The sequence below is a fragment of the Felis catus genome, chromosome F1 (genome assembly GCF_018350175.1).
Source record: "Felis catus isolate Fca126 chromosome F1, F.catus_Fca126_mat1.0, whole genome shotgun sequence".
Lineage (NCBI taxonomy): Eukaryota > Metazoa > Chordata > Mammalia > Carnivora > Felidae > Felis > Felis catus.
In genome coordinates, this window is record NC_058384.1 from 20,833,545 (window position 1) to 20,853,300 (window position 19,756).

The 19,756-nt window shown below is 41.7% G+C and overlaps 1 protein-coding gene across 3 annotated transcripts in view; it reads left to right on the forward strand.

Moving 5' to 3' along the window:
• The first annotated feature begins 751 nt into the window (after positions 1–751).
• SOAT1 (sterol O-acyltransferase 1) overlaps positions 752–19,756 on the forward strand; it is an 82,889-nt gene continuing 63,884 nt past the window's right edge. Inside the window, exons 1-3 of one of the 3 annotated variants that reach the window (XM_011291018.4) lie at positions 752–929; positions 3,798–3,890; positions 15,072–15,197. In XM_011291018.4, coding sequence (XP_011289320.1) covers positions 15,080–15,197 — 118 coding nt within the window. In that variant the 5' untranslated portion in view covers positions 752–929; positions 3,798–3,890; positions 15,072–15,079. The remainder of the gene's footprint in view (positions 930–3,797; positions 3,891–15,071; positions 15,198–19,756) is intronic. The other 2 variants (XM_011291017.4, XM_045048478.1) reach the window with 2 other exon arrangements.

The window sequence follows — 19,756 nt, forward strand, 5'->3', positions numbered from 1 at the left end:
TGTTTCCGAGAGAGACACTGTGAGCAGGGAAGGGGTAGAGAGAGGGAGACACAGAATCCAAAGCAGGTTCCAGGCTCTGAGCTGTTAGCACAGAGCCCAACACGGAGCTCGAACCCACGCACCCACCAACCGTGAGATCATAACCTGATCTGGTCTGACGCTTAACTGACTAAGCCACCCAGGTGCCTCTGTCACAAACCCACCAACCGTGAGATCATGACCTGATCCGAAGTCTGACGCTTAATTAAGCCATCCAGGTGCCCCTGAAGTTCCCTTTTAAATTTCTTAATTGTCCCATCATTTCACATATCTCACTGTCTCCTTATCTAGTATAGTTTACAAAGCATTAAAGTATCCCATGATAAACGCTTCTGGCTCGTGCTTCTAATTTGCTCCTAGAGAGAGGGTCGACTCAAACTGCAAAGATCCACAGTTCTAGAGGCGGCTTCTGCGAGTCTCTGGAGGCGGCAACTAGACTCCCCGGTCCCGAGCTACCACGCCGGGTGCCGTTTCGGAGTTGTAGGAAGTTATCTCGGTTCGCTGGAGCAAAACGCAAAGCAAGCTGCCGTAGCGGGTACACGAGCGGCTCGCGCTTAGCTGCTTTCGGATGAGCCCGGGCCAGGTGGGCGCCCGGGGGCCCGGGAAGGGGCGGGGCGGCCGTGGGCGGTGGGAGGAGCCTGACGGCGGCCCGTGCCGCCAATGAGCTCCCGAGCCGGCGCGGGCCGTGCGCGTGACGCTGCGTAGCGGGCCGCTAGGCTGGGGGCGGAGGGGCCGGGGAGTGGGGAGCTTTATCTTCGCTTGCGGCGGGGCTGATTGCGCTGCCGGTCTTGGACCCCGGGAGAGCTGCCCGTAGCCCACCTTCCCGCCAGCCTCGCTGCGAGGGCTTCCCGGCTTTGGCGTTCTCGCCCGCTGTCGGGCTCCGGCCCCAGGTAATGCAGATGCTTCCCCATCCCCTCCCCACTTCCCGCCCGGGTCCACCCGCGTCAGCCTGAGAGGAAGGGGAAAGAGGTGGCGGCTGCACCTCGGCCGGACGGGCCTGGCCTTGCCCTGGGCCAGAGGACGGAGAAGGCGGCCCGGAGCCGAGGGAGGGGGGAGCCTCCGCGAGTCCTGGCGAGTTTGGGAGGGTGGGGAGGGCGCGAAAGTTACGGTGGGCGCCCGCGTGGCTGGCAGCCCTTTGAACCTCGGAGGTTTGTTGCGTGCCTCCCGGATCCCGTGGCATCCCTCGAGCTGGTAGTAAAGAAAGTTATGAATTAGAAGACATTTTATTCTGTAAGAAGCGAAACCAAAAATGAGCCCAGGAAGTTAGCTTTTCATTGATTTAGGATAAAAGTAGAAGGCGGGCACTTCAAGATTCGAAATCTGGGCACCAAAGCCTTTCATCAAGCTCCTATTTTATTTTCAAATATTAAGGTGTAATTTTCTGTCACTGAAATGTTAACAGTCATTCGGTTATATTTAGAAGTCATTTGTAACCGAGAAACAAGTATAAATGCTATTTTTCATATTTATGTATAGATTAAGTTCATTGGTCACTTTCTAGGTCGCTGCCATCGTTTAAACTATTTTTTCAGAGAACCTCCCTTTGACATAGAATTCAGCTTGAATCCACCCCCACCCCCTTATGTGTGTAATATCCATGAATGACTTGTTAGGGAAATTTGTGTGTTGTCTAGGCTTGAAGAGTGGCATTTGTTAGGAGCTCTGATGTATTCAAGAGTAATTCTTTAAAAATGCACCTGTCCCAGTGCATCACGTGATTGGAACTCTCAAACCTTTCACATTCTCTTAAGATAAAGACCAAAATACTGCTGCCATTCTTTCCATCCATCTCCATTTCTTTTTGGCCACTTCCCTCCTGGTTCTCTAGGCTCCAGCCACATGAGTTTTATTTTTGTTCCAAGAAAGCCTCTTTCTCTTTACTGTCTTCTAGTCTTATAGGGGTTTTCTTCACCTCTAATGTGCCATTCTCTCCTTTCCCCAAATCCAACACATTTCTCAAGTGTCATTTCAGAAAACCTATCTCTATTAAGCTGTCATACTACTCTGTTTTCCTTAGCAGTTAATCATCAATTGTAATATGTTTGTTACTTAAGATACTTTGTTTCCTCTGCTAGCATGTACATTTCATGAAGCCTGGGCTAGTGTATCTTGTTTATGTCTGAATTATCAGAGTCTGGTCTAGCACCTGTGGCACAATGAAAGAACAAATGAGCTGGAGAACAGAGGAAGGAAGTTTTCAATGGGAAATATTAACTACATAAAAGTGCTTGTTTCCTTAGGGAAGGAAATAGGAAAAGTTTTTTTAATAAAGGCCAGTTAACAACTTTTTTTTCCTCTGAAATTTATCAACATAGGATAAATGATTATATCGACCATACAAGTGTGAATGAGAATTTATGTGGGTTCCTTAGTGTAGCCAACTGGCTTAATGACGTAGTTCTTTGCTATAGAAGTGTTGTAAGGTTGTACTTGGGTAAACCTTTGCTTGGAGGGAAGGGGGAGGAACTTTAAGTTTTGAATTGTAAATTTATCTGCAATTGTTCTCTTTTCCTCCACTGAATGTGAGAGTGACATAGCAAAGTTGGTCACGTTCTATTTGTTTTATAGATTTATAGGTTCTTTTGAAAGCCTTATTTATTAAAAAAAATAATGTTTATTTATTTATTTTAAGAGGGACAAAGAGTGAGCATGGGAGGGACAGACAGAGAGGGAGAGAGAATCCCAAGCAGGCTCTGTACTGTCAGTGCAGAGCTGGATGCGGGGGTTCGACCTCAGGAACCATGAGATCATGACCTGAGGAGAAATCAAGAGTCAGACGCTTAACCCACTGAGCCACCCAGGTGCCCCTGAAAGCTTTATAATAGGAACACTGCAGGCAGGCTAAAGTTGACATTCTTTCCAACATGGTTCGTTTGTTTCTTAAATCAATTTTTTTCTGTTTTCCTTTCTTAAGGCAAATTAGATATGATGACACTGAACATTATGAAATCAATGCACAGATTGGATTCTTAAGAAATAGTGTCTAGTCTCTGTGTGGTATTTTGAAATAGCTATCTGGTCAGCTCTTTGTCACCTTAGTGTAAATGTTTCCGTTGACACTTACTGGTGGTGTGACTTTGAACAAGTTTCATAGGGTTTCTGAATCTTTTGTATCTTTTAAAATGCAAGTGCTCAGTGAGATGAGATGAGGTTCATCCCACCTGCCCTGCTACCCAGCACTAAATGTTACTGGCTTAGTAAACATTAGTTCCTGGTTCCTTTATGGCTAGACCTCTTGAGAGACTAGTCTTGTGATCACTGCCTTTACTTCCTCAACTCATTTTGCAGCCCAACCCAATAGATTTCTTTGTCCTTGAAATGAACCATACAAGTAAATTGTAGCTATTAATGTCCCCAAATTGTGAAATTTCCTGTGTCCAACCCTCCTTTTTTTATTTCCTTCTTCTTTTTTTTTTTTTTTTGTTTTTTTTTTGGGTCTTACTTGAATTTTCCATGATATTGATCAGATTACTTCTTGAATCTTCTAACTGGGTTTCTAATATTACTTGCTTCTGGTTCTCTAATCTCTCCTAGGCCTTTTCACTGTTCTTTAGGTACCTTATAATATTGGGAAAATGGCTTAATCACCGGGAAAATGGCTTAATCACCTGTAAAATGGGATAATAGTATCTACTGCATAGATTGTTGTGAGGATTAAAGGAACCATAGTAAGTGTTAGGTAAATGTTAGCTTTGATGTTTCCTGGGTAATTTCTTTTTTTTTTTTAAGTTTATTACTATTTTTTTTTTTTATTAAAGAATTTCTGCACCCAGCGTGGAGCTTGAACCCACGACCTGGAGATCAAGAGTTGCACGCTCTTCTGACTGAGCCTGCTAGGTGTCTCCTCCTAGGTACCTTGATTTATGGTCTCTCCCTGGGTGATTTCCTTCCTGTGCTTTGGCCATAGCTGCTGCCACCGATGAATCCAGATCTCTGTCTCCAGTCTCGACTTGTATGTTCACCTGCCTGCTTTTCATTGTCACTGGGCTGACCCACAGGCACATCATGCTGAACTTACCCTCTCCTTTCTCTTCTGTAGTCATGTATCTCAATGGTACACCCATAACCTTAGCCGAATTACAAAACTCTGGATCTACATTTCTGGATGCCTTCTGGATGTAGCCACCTGGATATCATCAATGCCTCAGCTTAATGTTTGTAGATTTATCTCCCTTATCTCTAATTTCTTGAAATCATTTGTTCATTTAATCATCACCTGCCGTCTGAGCCTTATTTCAGGCCTTTATCTTTTTGTGTGTGTGTGTGTGTGTGTGTGTGTACTAATTGTTCTCTCTGCCAGTCTCTCATCTTCTACATTGGTGTCTGAATTCTCTTACTGAAAGACAAATATGAAGTCACCTTCCTGTTTCTTTATTATGTATATATTTTAAATATTTTTTAAAAAGTAATCTCTGCATGCAACCAGGGGCTTGAACTCACAATCCCCAGGTCAAGAGTGACATGCTTCGCTCGCTGAGCCTGCCAGCCTCCCCACCCTGTTGTTTAAAAACCCCTGCGGCTCCTTGTTTTTGTAAGTTGGAAACTCTTTCTAATCAGCCCTAAGGGCCCTTGACCTTTTGTTCTTGTCCTTTCATGCTCCAGCATTATTCCTTCTCTTCCTTTAAGATTTAACCTAGATTTTACTTTTTTCAGGAGACCTTTCCTGATGGCCCCTAAGTCCTGTTGGTCGCCAGGCCTGTATTTCCTTAATACTCTGTGCATCTCAGCTACTACTGTTCTATAATATCACTGGGTGTTATGTTATAATTTAAAAATCTCTAGATTTTTAGTCCTTGAGGGCACAGGCTGTTAGAGTCATCTTTGTATCCCAGGGCTTGGTACCGCGGTAGACCTCAATAAAATACTTGAAATAGTGAATCTGTCACCAAGGTCTCTACTTGTCCATGCTTATCGTAGAATGCTCTCTTCTTCCCATCCTGTTTTGATACATTGGAACTTCTGTTTTTTCTTTCAACTCTGGCTTTAATATCATTTCCTCTGTGAGGATTTGTTTGACTTCCCTAAATGGTTTGTTATACCTTCTCGTGTGTGTGTGTGTGTGTGTGTGTGTGTGTGTGTGTACATAGGGTAATGGGGTAGACCTCTGTATTATTACAACACATTTATCTACCATCACTGTAGAAAGAGATACTTAATCTATCTACATGAATTTTCACATAGTTGGTGTATACTTTCAAGTGTCAGAAACACATTTTTTTCCTTTTTCTATCTTTTTTAACACATTTTTTTCAATGCAAATTAAAAAGCTTTCTTCTTGCCTTCTGTGTTTAAACTAACATAGCCTTTTTAAGGTGCACCAGGGTCATTAGAGCATGAACTTGAAGGTCTGCTTTGACACAGTGATGATTTATGGGACTTATTAGAAACCTAACCCGTTTGATCCTACACTGAAAGACCTGTTCTTGCTCTCATTTTTAATGTTGATTCCTTAAAAACTTTTACAAGTTTTTTTTTTTCTTTACTGTCATCTATAGTTATGCTTCCGGCAGTCACTGCCCTTTTCTGGTTGAGGATGCCGCCAGGATTACCTATTTCCTAGGGTTATTGTTAGGATTAAAGGAGGTAATGTACAAAAAGTCTTATCAGAGAGCATAGCAGGTAGTAACTACCCACTAAAGGAAACTTACTAACCATTATTAATAATATTTTTCTAATTATTTGAATCACTTCAGGAGGATAATCTCAAGTTTAAGAGATTTTCCAGTGGAGCAAAGGGCATGGCATTTGTCAGCAAATTGTTTCTTAGACAACCTGAGTGTAGAATTGGGTCCTGAATAGCAGTTGCTGATGAAGAATCCTGAGCTCTAGAACAGATCATTTTTATGTATGTTTATTTTTATTTATTTATTTAATTAAAAAAAATTTTTTTTAAATGTTTATTCGTTTTTGAAAGAGAGAGACAGAGCACAAGCAGGGGTGGGGCGGAAAGAGAGAGGGACACAGAATCCAAAGCAGGCTCCAGGCTCTGAGCTGTCAGCACAGAGCCCGATGTGGGGCTCGAACCCACAAACTGTGAGATCATGACCCGAGCCGAAGTCGGATGCTTAACCGACTGAGCCACCCAGGTGCCCCATTTTTATGTATGTTTATATATAAATATATAATTTAAATCCCAAGCTAGGTAAATGCCCTCATTAACTTTTATATTTATCTTTTGGTGTTAATAGGTAAAGTTAGAGATAAAAGTGAACACCATTTCAGCTTTCTTGCTGTTTGTTTAATGATCACTTCAGGACATAGGAAGTGGACGTTTGTTTCAGTTCCTTCATTTCCTCTTTATTTAAGTAGTATTTATTCAGCACTTTTTTTTGTTTTTTTAAGTAGGCTCCATGCCCAGTGTGGGGCTTAAACTCACGACCCTGACATTAAGAGTCACGTGCTCTACTGACTGATCCAGCCAGGTGCACCAGTTATTTCATTTCCTTAACACATGTGAAAATACTTGGTAACACTTTATTCGCTTAAAAAATGTGTATTAAGTGCAGTGTATGTGCCAGGCATGGTTCTAGATACTTGGATAAAATAGTGAACAAGACAAAATTCTTTTCATGGGGATTGTCGTCTTGTGGGTTGATAGACAATAAACACTATAATGTGTTGGGTAGTAAGTGCTCTGAAGGAAAGTAAAGGAAGGTAAGGGATAAGAGAGTAATACGGTGCAAGAGCGTTTAGTTAAGGTAGACAGGGGAGACCCCAGGGAGGGGATGTTTGAGCAGATAACTTAAATGAAGTGAAGGAGAAAGCCTTGTATTTGAGGGAGATAGTCCAGGCAAAGGAAATAGCAAAGGCCTGTGAGTAGGAATGCTGTGGCTTATTCCGGGAACAGCAGAAGGCCATAGTCACTAGAGCAGAGCAAGTGAAAGGGTTGTGGGAAGTTGAGGGTGCAGGGGAGGGGCAGGGAGTGAGTGGCAGATCATGGAAGAGTTATTAGACAATGGTGAGGAGTTGGAACAAAATTCAGTGTTTGAAGAGTTTTGATCAGGGGAGTGACTTGCTCTGACTTAACCTTAAAAGGATTAATCTGGGTACTATGTTAAAAAAAAAAAGTAGACCAGAAAGGAGAAAATGGAGAAAGACCAGTTAGGAGGCTACAGTGAGATGAGACAGTGACTTCGACTCTGGTAGAGGTGGAGGATGTGGTGAGAAGACATCGGAGTTGGGCATTTATTTTGAGGGCAGCCTAAAATGGACGTGCTGCTGGATTGGGTAAGGGAAAGTAAAGAATTGAGGATGGCTCCTCGGCTTTGTTTAAAATCTGGGCAAAGACTAAAATGGGGAAGACCATTAACCATTAACTGAGATAGGTAAGGCCGTGAGAAGAATGGCATTGGAGGGAACATCAGTAGTTCACCTGCTGGAAATCAGAATTATGGACATGGTACAGTTGTTGGTTAACAGTGAGGTCAAGGGGAAGGTATGACTGGAACATGAGAACAGCTTGTTGGAGACGGGAGGAAGTCAAGGAGCTGGCGGCCCAGGGTATTGGATGGATCTGTGTACGTGGATGTTGAAGTTAAAGAAGTGTGGAAAAATTAGCGGTGGGGAGAGATGGGGGGAGTGAGTGAGATTCAGATATCCCCTCATAATCTTATGATTTACATGATCTGAGGATTTGATCAACGTTGAGGTGAGCCATTTTAAGTGATTTATCTTTCCTAACATCTGTATGTATGACAGTAATACAATTTGTTAATGTTTTCTTAGAAGCCACACGGTACTTGAGCTGCATTTGAGAAGGTAGATAAATATGGCCCTTTGTTTACCCTCATCCGGTACATCATAAAAGCAAACACTAGAATTTGAGGGATGATGTGGCTTAATGTTTGACTGCCATTTAGCATACAGGAGGTAGATATGTGCGTATCAGATTACTTAGTTAATTTATCAAACGTGGTTGTGAATAATGATGGCACTTTAGTGTGTATTATCTTTTTTTGTTATCGCTCTGTGCAGTAGTATTTATCTTCATTTTCTAGATGAAGAAACAGGTTCCAGAGAGGTTGGAGGATTTAGCGAGGATACCGTGATATGACGGAGCAGGCGTGTAAACTACTTCTTGGGGTACAGATGTCAAATCCTGTGCCTTCGTAGTTCTCACTTCCTGCTAAGTAGGGGAAATCAAGGCCAAAGAAGTTCGTGTGGATAAGGATACAAAGATTTTGTTATGTAAACACCTTTCTTCTTGGGCTCACTTCTAAAATAAGTATTTATTTTAATACTTTAATAAGTATTAATATTTTAATAAGATTTAAATTGTGGCAGAATAATTGTACAGACCCCGTACCTGTGCTTTCGCTTTTGAAGTAAAGCTTTCTTCTCTAGTAACCCGGAAGAACAACCTAATGGTTGTTGGCCCCTGGTCTCTTTACCAAGAACTCTTTTAGTAATGTTTTCATTATTCTGTAGGGTATCCAGGCTTAAGTTTTTTGTTTTTTGTTTTGGTTTTTTTTTTTTTAATTTTTTTTTTTTTTAACGTTTATTTATTTTTGAGACAGAGAGAGACAGAGCATGAACGGGGGAGGGTCAGAGAGAGGGAGACACAGAATCTGAAACAGGCTCCAGGCTCTGAGCTGTCAGCACAGAGCCTGACGCGGGGCTCGAACTCATGGACTGTGAGATTGTGACCTGAGCTGAAGTCGGACACTTAACCGACTGAGCCACCCAGGCACCCCGTTTTGGCTTTTTTTTTTTTTTAATTTTTTTTTTTAACGTTTATTTATTTTTGAGACAGAGAGAGAGAATGAAGGGGGGAGGGTCAGAGAGAGGGAGACACAGAATCTGAAACAGGCTCCAGGCTCAGCTGTCAGCACAGAGCCCGACGCGGGCCTCGAACTCACGGACTGCGAGATCATGACCTGAGCCGAAGTTGGCCGCTTAACTGACTGAGCCACCCAGGTGCCCCTTGGATCTTTCTATCTATGTTGTTTTCTTCCCTGATTTCTTTTCTCCCTGCCCCCCCCCCCTTTTTTAAGGTTATTTATTTATTTTGAGAGAGACAGAGACAGCATGAGCAGGGGAGGGCAGAGAAAGAGGGAGAATCCCGAGCAGACTCTGCACTGTCATCACAGATGTGGGGCTCAAACCCATGAAACCATGAGTTGATCTGAACTGAAGCCAAGAGTCGGATGCTTAACTGACTGAGCCACCCAAATGCCCACTGATTTCTTTTCTACTTCCTGATGTCTCACTCTGAGGGCATCCCCCAGTGGTCAGCTCTTCTCTGATCTTTCTGTTGGAGAGTTGGATGCCCTTCTGGCTTCCTCTGTCACTGTTAACACAAAGCACTTTAATTAAATTCATCAGTTGCCCTGACCTCTTTCCTAGGTTCCTCTGAATTGGCTCTTATGGGTCTCCTAAAATTTCTACTTCATGTATTCATCTGCTGTTCCATAATTTTGTTTCATTTTTTTGATTTCTGAAAAAATTAGAAGGAAATTGATCTAGATTGGCCAGATTTTTACGTTGCTGAGCAGTGATATTTAAGGAAACAATCAAATTCTCCATGTACTGCATTTTGTATGGGAAAGGACATTGTAACATAAAAGTTTAGAAAGGCCATAATATTAGAATTTAAAAATATAAAGCTTTAAAAATAAGTACTTTGTTTTTCTTTTTGCTTCACATTAAGGAAAACACAGTAAAATACTGCTTTGGAGTTAACCTTGTACTGTGTTGATCTGCCTAAAATTTGACTTTGATCATATTTTTCAGTGTTTAGAATGGGCTTACCACTGCCTAACTGAAAAGTAAGTGCTCGTTTCTTAGGCCTTTATAGTTTAGCTCTCCTTTCTAGTCTTTTCCCTCATCACATTTCTCTGTTACCGACTTTAAAAAACCATGCAGATAGTTAATGATGTTTGTGGTTTGGATCTGACCCAGGTTAAAATCTGGCCCTGTGTGGTCCTAGGCAAGTTACTGGGAAGAGAAGGAAAGCCTTGGCATCCCAGAGCTGTGCTGATACTGTCAACGAGGCCGCGATGTTGTGGGCAAGCCTGGCATTTACCATCTGGGTCTTCTTGGTGTCCTTCTGTCGACCACAAACAATTTCACTGAATGTCAGCATCAGACAAGGCTACTCTGTGATCGTGGTGGATCAAGACAGAAACAACATGCTATAATCATGTCTTAACCTAGACAAAATGTGAACATCGTCCAAGTCATAAAATTTCTACCACCCACCTCTCCAGGCTAATGTGAATGATTGTTGCTGCTCTACTGGTTATAGCTTTAGCCTCTCTGTGGAGATTTGTTGATCTACTGATCATAACATTGTTCTGCTTTCTGACTGCACCCAAGCCAGAGTCAACCCCTACTTCTTTGGACTTTTCCAAAAATCATCTAGCCAAGTCCCAAATCTTAAGTCATTTCTGGTATTCTGAGATTCCCCACAGTTTCCCTTCGTGCACATTCTTAATAAACTCAACTTGTTCTACTATAGGTATGTTTCTGGTGTATGCACAGAGGGCGTTGACAGCACTACTCTGAGCCTTATTTTTTCTTATGTGAACTGCGATTAATAATATCTTTTTTGCAGAGCTATGAAGATTGGATGAAAAAACTTAAAGCACCCAGCAGAGTCCTTGAACTTATAGATACTCAACAAGAGCTTGTTTCCTGTCCTCTAGTAAAGTAGTCTGATCAATTTATGATCTCTAACACATCTTATAAGGACCTTGTTTTAATCCTTTCCCATCCATAGAGTGCTCTGTTCTCATCCTTTAGGACTCTGTTCAAATACCTTTTCTATGAAAACTTTGTATCTCTTAATGATCTCTTCTGTCTCTGAATTTCAGGTATTGTTTTTACCATTGAGTTGACTTTTTTTTTATGTTTATTTATTTTTGAGAAAGAGAGAGCAGGGGAGGGACTGAGAGAGAGAGAGAGAGAGTGTCCTAAACAGACTACACGCTGTTCAGCACAGAGCCCGATGCAGGGCTCAATCTCATGAATCATGAGATCGTGACCTGAGCTGAAATCAAGAATCAGACGCCTAACCTACTAAGCCACCCAGGCGCCCCTTGATGTTAAGTGTACCCTACTTTGTGGCGTCTGTGTACTTACCTTCTGTTATTTAATTCTTAATTTTTCATATGCATCTGCCTTGTTCAACTAAATTGTTCTTTACAGATGGGGTTTTTGTGGGGCACCTGGCTGGCTCAGCTGGTTTAGCATCCATCTCTTGATTTTGGCCTAGGTCATGATCTTGTGGTTTGTGGGTTCGAGCCCTGAGTCAGGCCCTGTGCTGACAGCTCAGAGCCTGGAGCCTGCTTCCGATTCTGTGTCTCCCTTGCTCTCTGCCCCTCTGCCTCTCTCTTTCTCTCTCTCTCTCTCCAAAAAAAAAAAAAAAAAAAAAAAAAAAAAAAATGGGGCTTTGTTTAAATAAGGGCCTTTGAAACCTATTATTTTTTTAAGGACTAATTTCTTTAAATTTTTTATAGTATGTTGTACTCAGAAAATGCTTACCCATATGAAGGTAGAACCAAAGGAAGAGAGAATGTCATTTTCCACCTCTCTTAAATATGGTGATACTGTGACATTTGCTTAAGCCAGATACTTTAAAGTGAAGGGGAGCAAATATGCCACCCCAGAATGTGCCACTTTGGCATATTGATTATTTTGAATTAAAGTTACTTAACATCCAGTGCAAGGAAGACACTCCAACCCTCTTTTGTCTGCCTGAAAACAGACCTCTGAAAACAGAGGATACCATGTGAAAGGTATCCTCCCTGTACTAGGAGGGTAGAAGGCATCCCTATCACCAAGGAATTGAGGGCTGAGAAGGCTATTTTTTTTTTTAAGTTTATTTATTTTTTAATTTAATGTAATTTTTTTATTAATTTTATTTTTTTTAGTTTACATCCAAATTAGCATATAGTGCAACAGTGATTTCAGGAGTAGATTCCTTAGTGCCCGTTACCCATTTAGCCCATCCTCCCTCCCACACCCCCCTCCAGTAACCCTCTGTTTGTTCTCCATATTTATGAGTCTCTTCTGTTTTGTCTCCCTCCCTGTTTTTATATTATTTTTGTTTCCCTTCCCTTATGTTCGTCTGTTTTCTCTCTTAAAGTCCTCATATGAATGAAGTCATAGGATATTTATCTTTCTCTGACTAATTTCACTTAGCATAATCCCCTCCAGTTCATCCATGTAGTTGCAAATGGCAAGATTTCATTCTTTTTGATTGCCGAGTAATCCACCGTTGTATATATATATTACATCTTCTTTATGCATTCATCCATCGATGGACATTTGGGCTCTTTCTATACTTTGGCTATTGTTGATAGTGTTGCTATAAACATAGGGGCGCATGTGTCCCTTCAAAACAGCGTATCTGTATCCCTTGGATAAATACCTAGTAGTGCAATTGCTGGTCGTAGGGTAGTTCTGTTTTTAATTTTTTGAGGAACCTCCGTGCTATTCTCAGAGTGGCTGCACCAGCTTGCATTCCCACCAACAGTGCAAAAGAGATCCTCTTTCTCTGCATCCTCACCAACATGTGTTGTTGCCTGAGTTGTTAATGTTAGCCATTCTGACAGGGGTGAGGTGGTATCTCATTGTGGTTTTGATTTGTATTTCCTTGATGATGAGTGATGTGGAGCATTTTTTTCATGTGTCGGTTGGCCATCTGGATGTCTTTTTTGGAGAAGTGTCTATTCATGTCTTTTGCCCATTTCTTCACTGGACTATTTGTTTTTTGAGTTTGATAAGTTCTTTATAGATTTTGGATACTAACCCTTTATCTGATATGTTGTTTGCAAATATCCTCTCCCATTCTGTCGGTTGCCTTTTAGTGTTGCTGATTGTTTCCTTCGCTGTGCAGAAGCTTTTTATGTTGATGAGGTCCCAGTAGTTCATTTTTGCTTTTGTTTCCCTTGCCTCTGGAGACGTGTTGAGTAAGAAGTTGCTGTGGCCAAGATGAAAGAGGTTTTTGCCTGCTTTCTCCTCGAGGATATTGGTGGCTTTCTGTCTTACATTTAGCTCTTTCATCCATTGTGAGTTTATTTTTGTGTAGGGTGTAAGAAAGTGGTCCAGATTCATTCTTCTGCGTGTTGCTGTCCAGTTTCCCCAGCACTACTTGCTGAAGAGACTGCCTTTATTCCATTGAATATTCTTTCCTGCTTTGTCAAAGATTAGTTGGCCATAGGTTTGTGGGTCCATTTCTGGGTTCTCTGTTCTGTTCCATTGATCTGAGTGTCTCTTCTCGTGCCAGTACCATAATGTCTTGATTATAGCTTTGTAGTGTAGCTTGGAGTCTTGGATTGTGATGCCACCTGCTTTGGTTTTCTTATTCAAGATTGCTTTGGCTATTCGGGGTCTTTTCTGGTTCTATACAAATTTTAGGATTGTTTGTTCTAGTTCTGTGAAGAATGCTGGTGTTATTTTGATAGGGATTGCATTGAATATGTAGATTGCTTTGGGTAGTATCGACATTTTAACAATATTTGTTCTTTCTATCCTGGAGCATGGAATCTTTTTCCATTTTTTTGTGTCTTCAATTTCTTTCATCAGCTTTCTATAGTTTTCAGTGTGTAGATTTTTCACCTCTTTGGTTCTATTTATTCCTAGGTATTTTATGGTTTTTGGTGCAACTGTAAATGGGATCGATTTCTTGATTTCTCTTTCTGTTGTTGCTTCATTGTTGGTGTATAGGCATGCAACCGATTTCTGTGCGTTGATTTTATACCCTGCAACTTTGCTGAATTCATGAATCAATTCTAGCAATTTTTTGGTGGAATCTTTAGGGTTTTCCACGTAGAGTATCATGTCATCTGTGAAGAGTGAAAGTTTGACCTCCTCCTGGCCGATTTGGATGCCTTTTATTTCTTTGTGTTGTCTGATTGCAGAGGCTAAGACTTCCAATACTATGTTGAATAACAGTGGTGAGAGTGGACATCCCTGTCTTGTTCCTGCCCTTAGGGGAAAAGCTCCCAGTTTTTCCCCATTGAGGATGATATTAGCTTTGAGTCGTTAATATATGGCTTTTGTAATCTCGAGGTATGATCCTTCTATCCCTACTTTCTTGAGGGGTTTTATCAAGAAAGGATGCTGTATTTTGTCACATGCTTTCTCTGCATCTATTGAGAGGATCATATGGTTCTTGTCCTTTGTTTAATTGATGTGATGAATCACGTTGTTTTGCAGATACTGAAACATCCCTGCATCCCAGGTATAAATCCCACTTGGTCGTGGTGAATAATTGTTGGAGCTGGTTGGCTAATATCTTGTTGAGGATTTTTGCATCCATGTTCATCATGGAAATTGGTCTATAGTTCTCCTTTTTAGTGGGGTCTCTGTCTCGTTTTGGAATGAAGGTAATGCTGGCTTCATAGAAAGAGTTTGGAAGTTTTCCTTTTCTATTTTTTGGAACAGTTTCAAGAGAATAGGTGTTAACTCTTCCTTAAATGTTTGGTAGAATTCCCCTGGAAAGCCACCTGGTCCTAGACTCTTGTTTTTTGGGAGATTTTTGATTACTAACTCGATTTCCTTACTGGTTATGGGTCTGTTCAAATTTTCTATTTCTTCCTGTTTCAGTTTTGGTAGTGTATATGTTTCTAGAAATTTGTTCATTTCTTCCATATTGCCCATTTTATTGGCATATAACTGCTCATAATATTCTCTTATTATTGTTTTTATTTCTGCTGTGTTGTGATCTCTCCTCTTTCATTCTTGATTTTATTTATTTGGGTCCTTTCCTTTTTCTTTTTGATCAAACTGAGAAGGCTGTTTAACAAACCTTGTTACTTCACTAATTTACTACCTCAAGTCCAAGCCCTTTTGTCTTGTCAGTTCTTCACACATTGTTTCTTTGTCTAAAAAGGTACAGGGTTGCCTGCTTTGTTCACTTCTTTTGTCCCCAATTTTTATGGGCTCCCGTACATACAGATTTAAATTTGTTTTTCTCCTGTTAATGTGTCTTATGTCAATTTAATTATCAGACCACCCCAGAAACCTGGAAGGGAAGAAAGGAAGTTTTCCTCCCCTACAAAAGCTTTTCATGTCTTCCTTCCTAGACATTACAATGGTGGGTGAAGAGACAACATCTCTCAGAAAACGGCCGTCAAGGTCCGGGGAAAATTTTGAAGAAAAGGAAGACGAGAGAAAGCCTTCAGAAGAGTCTCTAGGGATATCTAGTAATGGTAAGGGCTTTACTTTTGTTTTGTTTTGTTTTTTTCCCGGCTACTTAAGTTTTATTAATCTTCCTCAGTAAATACATAGACTGTTAAGTAATTTTTATTTTTTTATTTTATTTTATCTTATTTTTTTTCTGATTCTGCTTTCTGTTTATTCATTTTTTTAGGGATTCCACACGAGTGACATCATGTGTATTTGTCTTTCTCTGTCTGACTTATTTCACTTAACATAATACCTTCTGGGTCCGTCCATGTTGTCACAGTTTGTCTTTTTATGGCTGTATAATATTCCATTATAGATATGTATTACACCTTTCTTGTCTGTCCATCATGGACACTTAGGTTGATTTTATATCTTGGCTATTGTAAATAATGCTGCAATAAACATAGGGGTGTGTATATCTTCTTGAATTGGTGTTTTTATTTTCTTTGGGTAAATACCTAGTAGTGGAATTATTGGATCATATGGTAGTTCTGTTTTTACTGTTTTGAGGAAATTCCATACTGTTTTCCCAGTGGTTGTACCAATTTACATTCCCACCAACAGCACATGAGGGTTCCTTTTTTTTTTTTTTTTTGCTTCCTTACCAATCCTTGTCATTTCTTATCTGTTTAATTTTAGCCATTCTGATAGGTATAGGATATCTCATTGTGATTTTGATTTGCATTTTCCTGATGATTATTGATGGTGACCATTTTTTCATATGTTCGTTGGCCATTTGTATGTCCTCTTTGGATTAATGTCTATTCAGGTCTTCTGCCCATTTTTCAATCAGATTATTTGTTTTTTGGATGTTGAGTTGTATCAGTCCTTTATACACTTTGTTTTTTTTTTTTCAATATATGAAGTTTATTGTCAAATTGGTTTCCATACAACACCCAGTGCTCATCCCAAAAGGTGCCCTCCTCAATACCCATCACCCACCCTCCCCTCCCTCCCACCCCCCATCAACCCTCAGTTCTCAGTTTTTAAGAGTCTTGTTAAGTAATTTTTATAGTGAAGATTGCTTAGGACACTGAAGAGGACATTCTTCGTTACCATTGATTCCGGGACCTTGCTGGCAGGGGATGACTTCTTATCTATTGCCTTGATAACTTCAAGGGCCACCATTTGTCTCATGTCCCTAATGGCCTAGTGGTGGGTATTCAGAGAAGGTCTCCACACTCAAGGCCTTGCTGGGGACTGTTTGTACAGTGGCTGCGTCACCAGGCTTCAGGGCTTTCAGTTGTCTTCTGTCTTCTTGCCCAAGTGTTGGTCAGTCTTTTCCCTCAGTTCAGGAGATGTGAGCTGTATGGCTGTCTAGCACTGGGGTTTGGCCAGCACGGATCTGCCTAGGGTGGTTTAAGACAATCACCTGTGCCACAACATTGCCACCTTCCATTGGGGGAGTCGTTCCTGCAGTCTCCACCTACTTTTCTATGAGGAATGTCTTTCACAGACACATTCTTCATGTTGAAACCCACGTTGTCACCAGGCAGGGCCTTAGACAGGCCTCGTGGTGCTTCTCCACAGACCTCTGGTGAGGGTTGGTGGAGACGAGGGTGACCACCGTCCCAGATTTCAGGAAGCCAGTCTCCACTGGCCCCTTGGCACAATGCCTGATCTTTTTCTTTCTTTTTTTTTTTTTTTTTTTTTTAAGTTTATTTATTTAATATGAGAGAGTACACATGAGCCAGTTAGGGAGAGGCAAAGAGAGGGAGAGAGAATCCCAAGCAGGCTCCATGCTGTCAGTGTGGAGCCTGATGTGAGACTTGAACCCATGAACCATGAGATCATTACCTGAGCTGAAATGAAGAGTCAGACCCTTAACTGACTGAGCCCCCTAGGTGCCTGCAGTGCCTTTGATCTTGTACATGTCTTGCAGAGGCAGCCTTAGGACTTATTGAGTGGGTTAGTGGGTGGGAGGGTAGAATCTGGAGACTTCTAGCTGTCACCGGGTGGTGTTTTCATCTGTCCTACTGACTTTCCAGCCAGAGCATGTTGTCGCTGTGCCAGCCTGAGATGGGCACAAAGGCCATGCGGCCGGATTGTAGCTGATCTTCTTGAGGTAGGTGCTCACTTTTAAAGTGACCTGGAAGCGCACAGTGCTATAGATAGGCCTGGTGGAGTCCCTCTTATTAGTGGCCATCCCGAGCCACGGGCTGCTTCAGGCCCAGCATGTAGGCCACAGCATGCGCTCGAAGGTCTGCCCTTATTGGAGATGCCCACTTCAGATTCCTGCATGATACTGCCATGATGAACACGGCGCATTGGCTTCAGATGTCCAGTGATCACATTCTTTTTTTTTTTTTTTTTTTTTTTTTATTTTTGGGACAGAGAGAGACAGAGCATGAACGGGGGAGGGGCAGAGAGAGAGGGAGACACAGAATCGGAAGCAGGCTCCAGGCTCTGAGCCATCAGCCCAGAACCTGACGCGGGGCTCGAACTCACGGACTGCGAGATCGTGACCTGGCTGAAGTCGGACGCTCAACCGACTGCGCCACCCAGGCGCCCCTCAGTGATCACATTCTTGATGAAGTCCCTATGGCCTGGGACATTGATGATGGTGATGTATCAGACTTCCATAGGGATGGGAGTGGTGATGCCATACTCTCCCTTCACCTTAGGCTTGTGTAGCACCTGGGCATATTTGAAGGAGCCCTTGCTTATCTGCTGCCTCCATTTCTTGATGATTCTCCTGTTAGTGGTCCCCCCCCCCCCGCTTGTAGATGAGATGCGTGGCATTGGTGGGCTTGCTGGAGTCCACATGGCCCATGCCGATGATCTTGATGAGGGTCTTCTCTTTGCCCATGGCAGTGGGTTCATTAGTTGCTGCTCTAAAGAAAAAGAAGCAAACCTGATCCGGAGATCAAGAGCTACAGCAGCCTTGAGAGAGGCTTTTAATTTTTTTGATGTGATTTAATGAAATAAGAACAAATTCAGCATTTTAGAATAGGGATTGTTATCTTTCTCTCTCTCTCTCTCTCTCTCTCTCTTTTTAAGTTTTTATCATTTTTAGTAACCTCTACACCCAACACAGGGCTTGAACCCACAACCTTGAGATCAAGAGTCACATGCTCTTCCTACTGAGCCCCCTGAGCACCCTGGGATTGCGGTCTTTTTAGCTCTCTTTCTAAGTGGGTGTGCTGGTAGGCAGTGTGAAGGTACACAAGTGAAAAATAAATTGATAAAGAGAATAGAAAGGAACGCTTGATTTAAGTGCCAGTCACAGCCACTGGTACTGGTGACACTGGTGTGCAAATTGCTGCATATGTCATACAGGTGAGCCTTATTGACGTAAGTGGAGTTGGTGTGTCTAATTTAGGATTTATATTACATGGAGTTTTCTATATCTGGGAACAAAAAATTAGAAAATAAGCCCTTGTTAATTACTTCAGTGAACATTTTTTGGGCATCTACCGTGTTTTAGACACCATTCATCCATTTATTCATTCCTTCAGCCCCTAACCCATCAGTAATTAGTGGTGCCTTGTGAGGTGCTGGGCCTACAGCAGTGATCGGTACATGTGTTTGCCCTCATGGAGCTCCACATTAAGTGAATGAGAACTCCTCCCCCAGTTGCATAATTAGATTACTGCAAATAAGTGCTACTCATTACTCTTAACAGATGTAATGAGCATAGAGTAATTAGCAGAGTACCTAACCTAATTCAGCACAGGGCTATAACGCTTGGGGGAGAGAGAGATTAGGGAGTTCTTTTACTTCTTCTATCCAAGTTTGCTTAACACACAAATACAAAGAGTATGATGCTGGGCTTGTTGTTAAGGTCAAGGCTTATGCTTTAGATGGATAGACCTGTAAACACAACTCCAGCTGATGTCATCTGTTGCATCAGCGTATTTAGTTTCACAGTGACATTTGTATGGGTTTGACTTCAATAAGGATATGAAATTTGAGCCTTGTTTGGTTAACAGATAGGGATGGAACTTTCTGAGACAGTTGTCTTGGGCATCGTGAGACTTCTTTCATAAAAGAATGTTCTTTTGCTTTTCCTCCTTAAATTTAATTGTAAATACAGCAAGTGGATCTCACCAGGAATATAAATGTTGCTGCTTAAGTTTGCATAATGACATTTATTGATTGTTAGGCTCTTAATTAGCCATTTATGAAATATCTCTATTACATATGGCTACTTTTAGTGTGATATAAAATGTGAAATTTGTACACAGGGATGAGCCAACATGGAGTAGAAACGTTCCCCTTCTGTGATTTCGGAATTTCAGATAATGCATGTTGTCTGTCTTAGAGACAGAAAAAGCAACATTCTGTCACCAGATAAAATTTTCTCTTTATGTCCCAATTTGTAAAAACCTTTTAAATGACTCTAATTTCTACATGTTTTCAGTATTCTCTATTGTCAGTTCATTAAGGTTTAAAATTCTGGGTTCTAGGGGCGCTTGGGTGGCTCAGTCAGTTGAGCGGCTGACTTCAGCTCAGGTCATGATCTCACGGTCTGAGAGTTTAAGCCCTGCGTCGGGTTCTGTGCTGACAGCTCAGAGCCTGGAGCCTGCTTCAGATTCCGTGTCTCCCTCTCTCTCTGCCCCTCCCCTACTCACACTCTGTC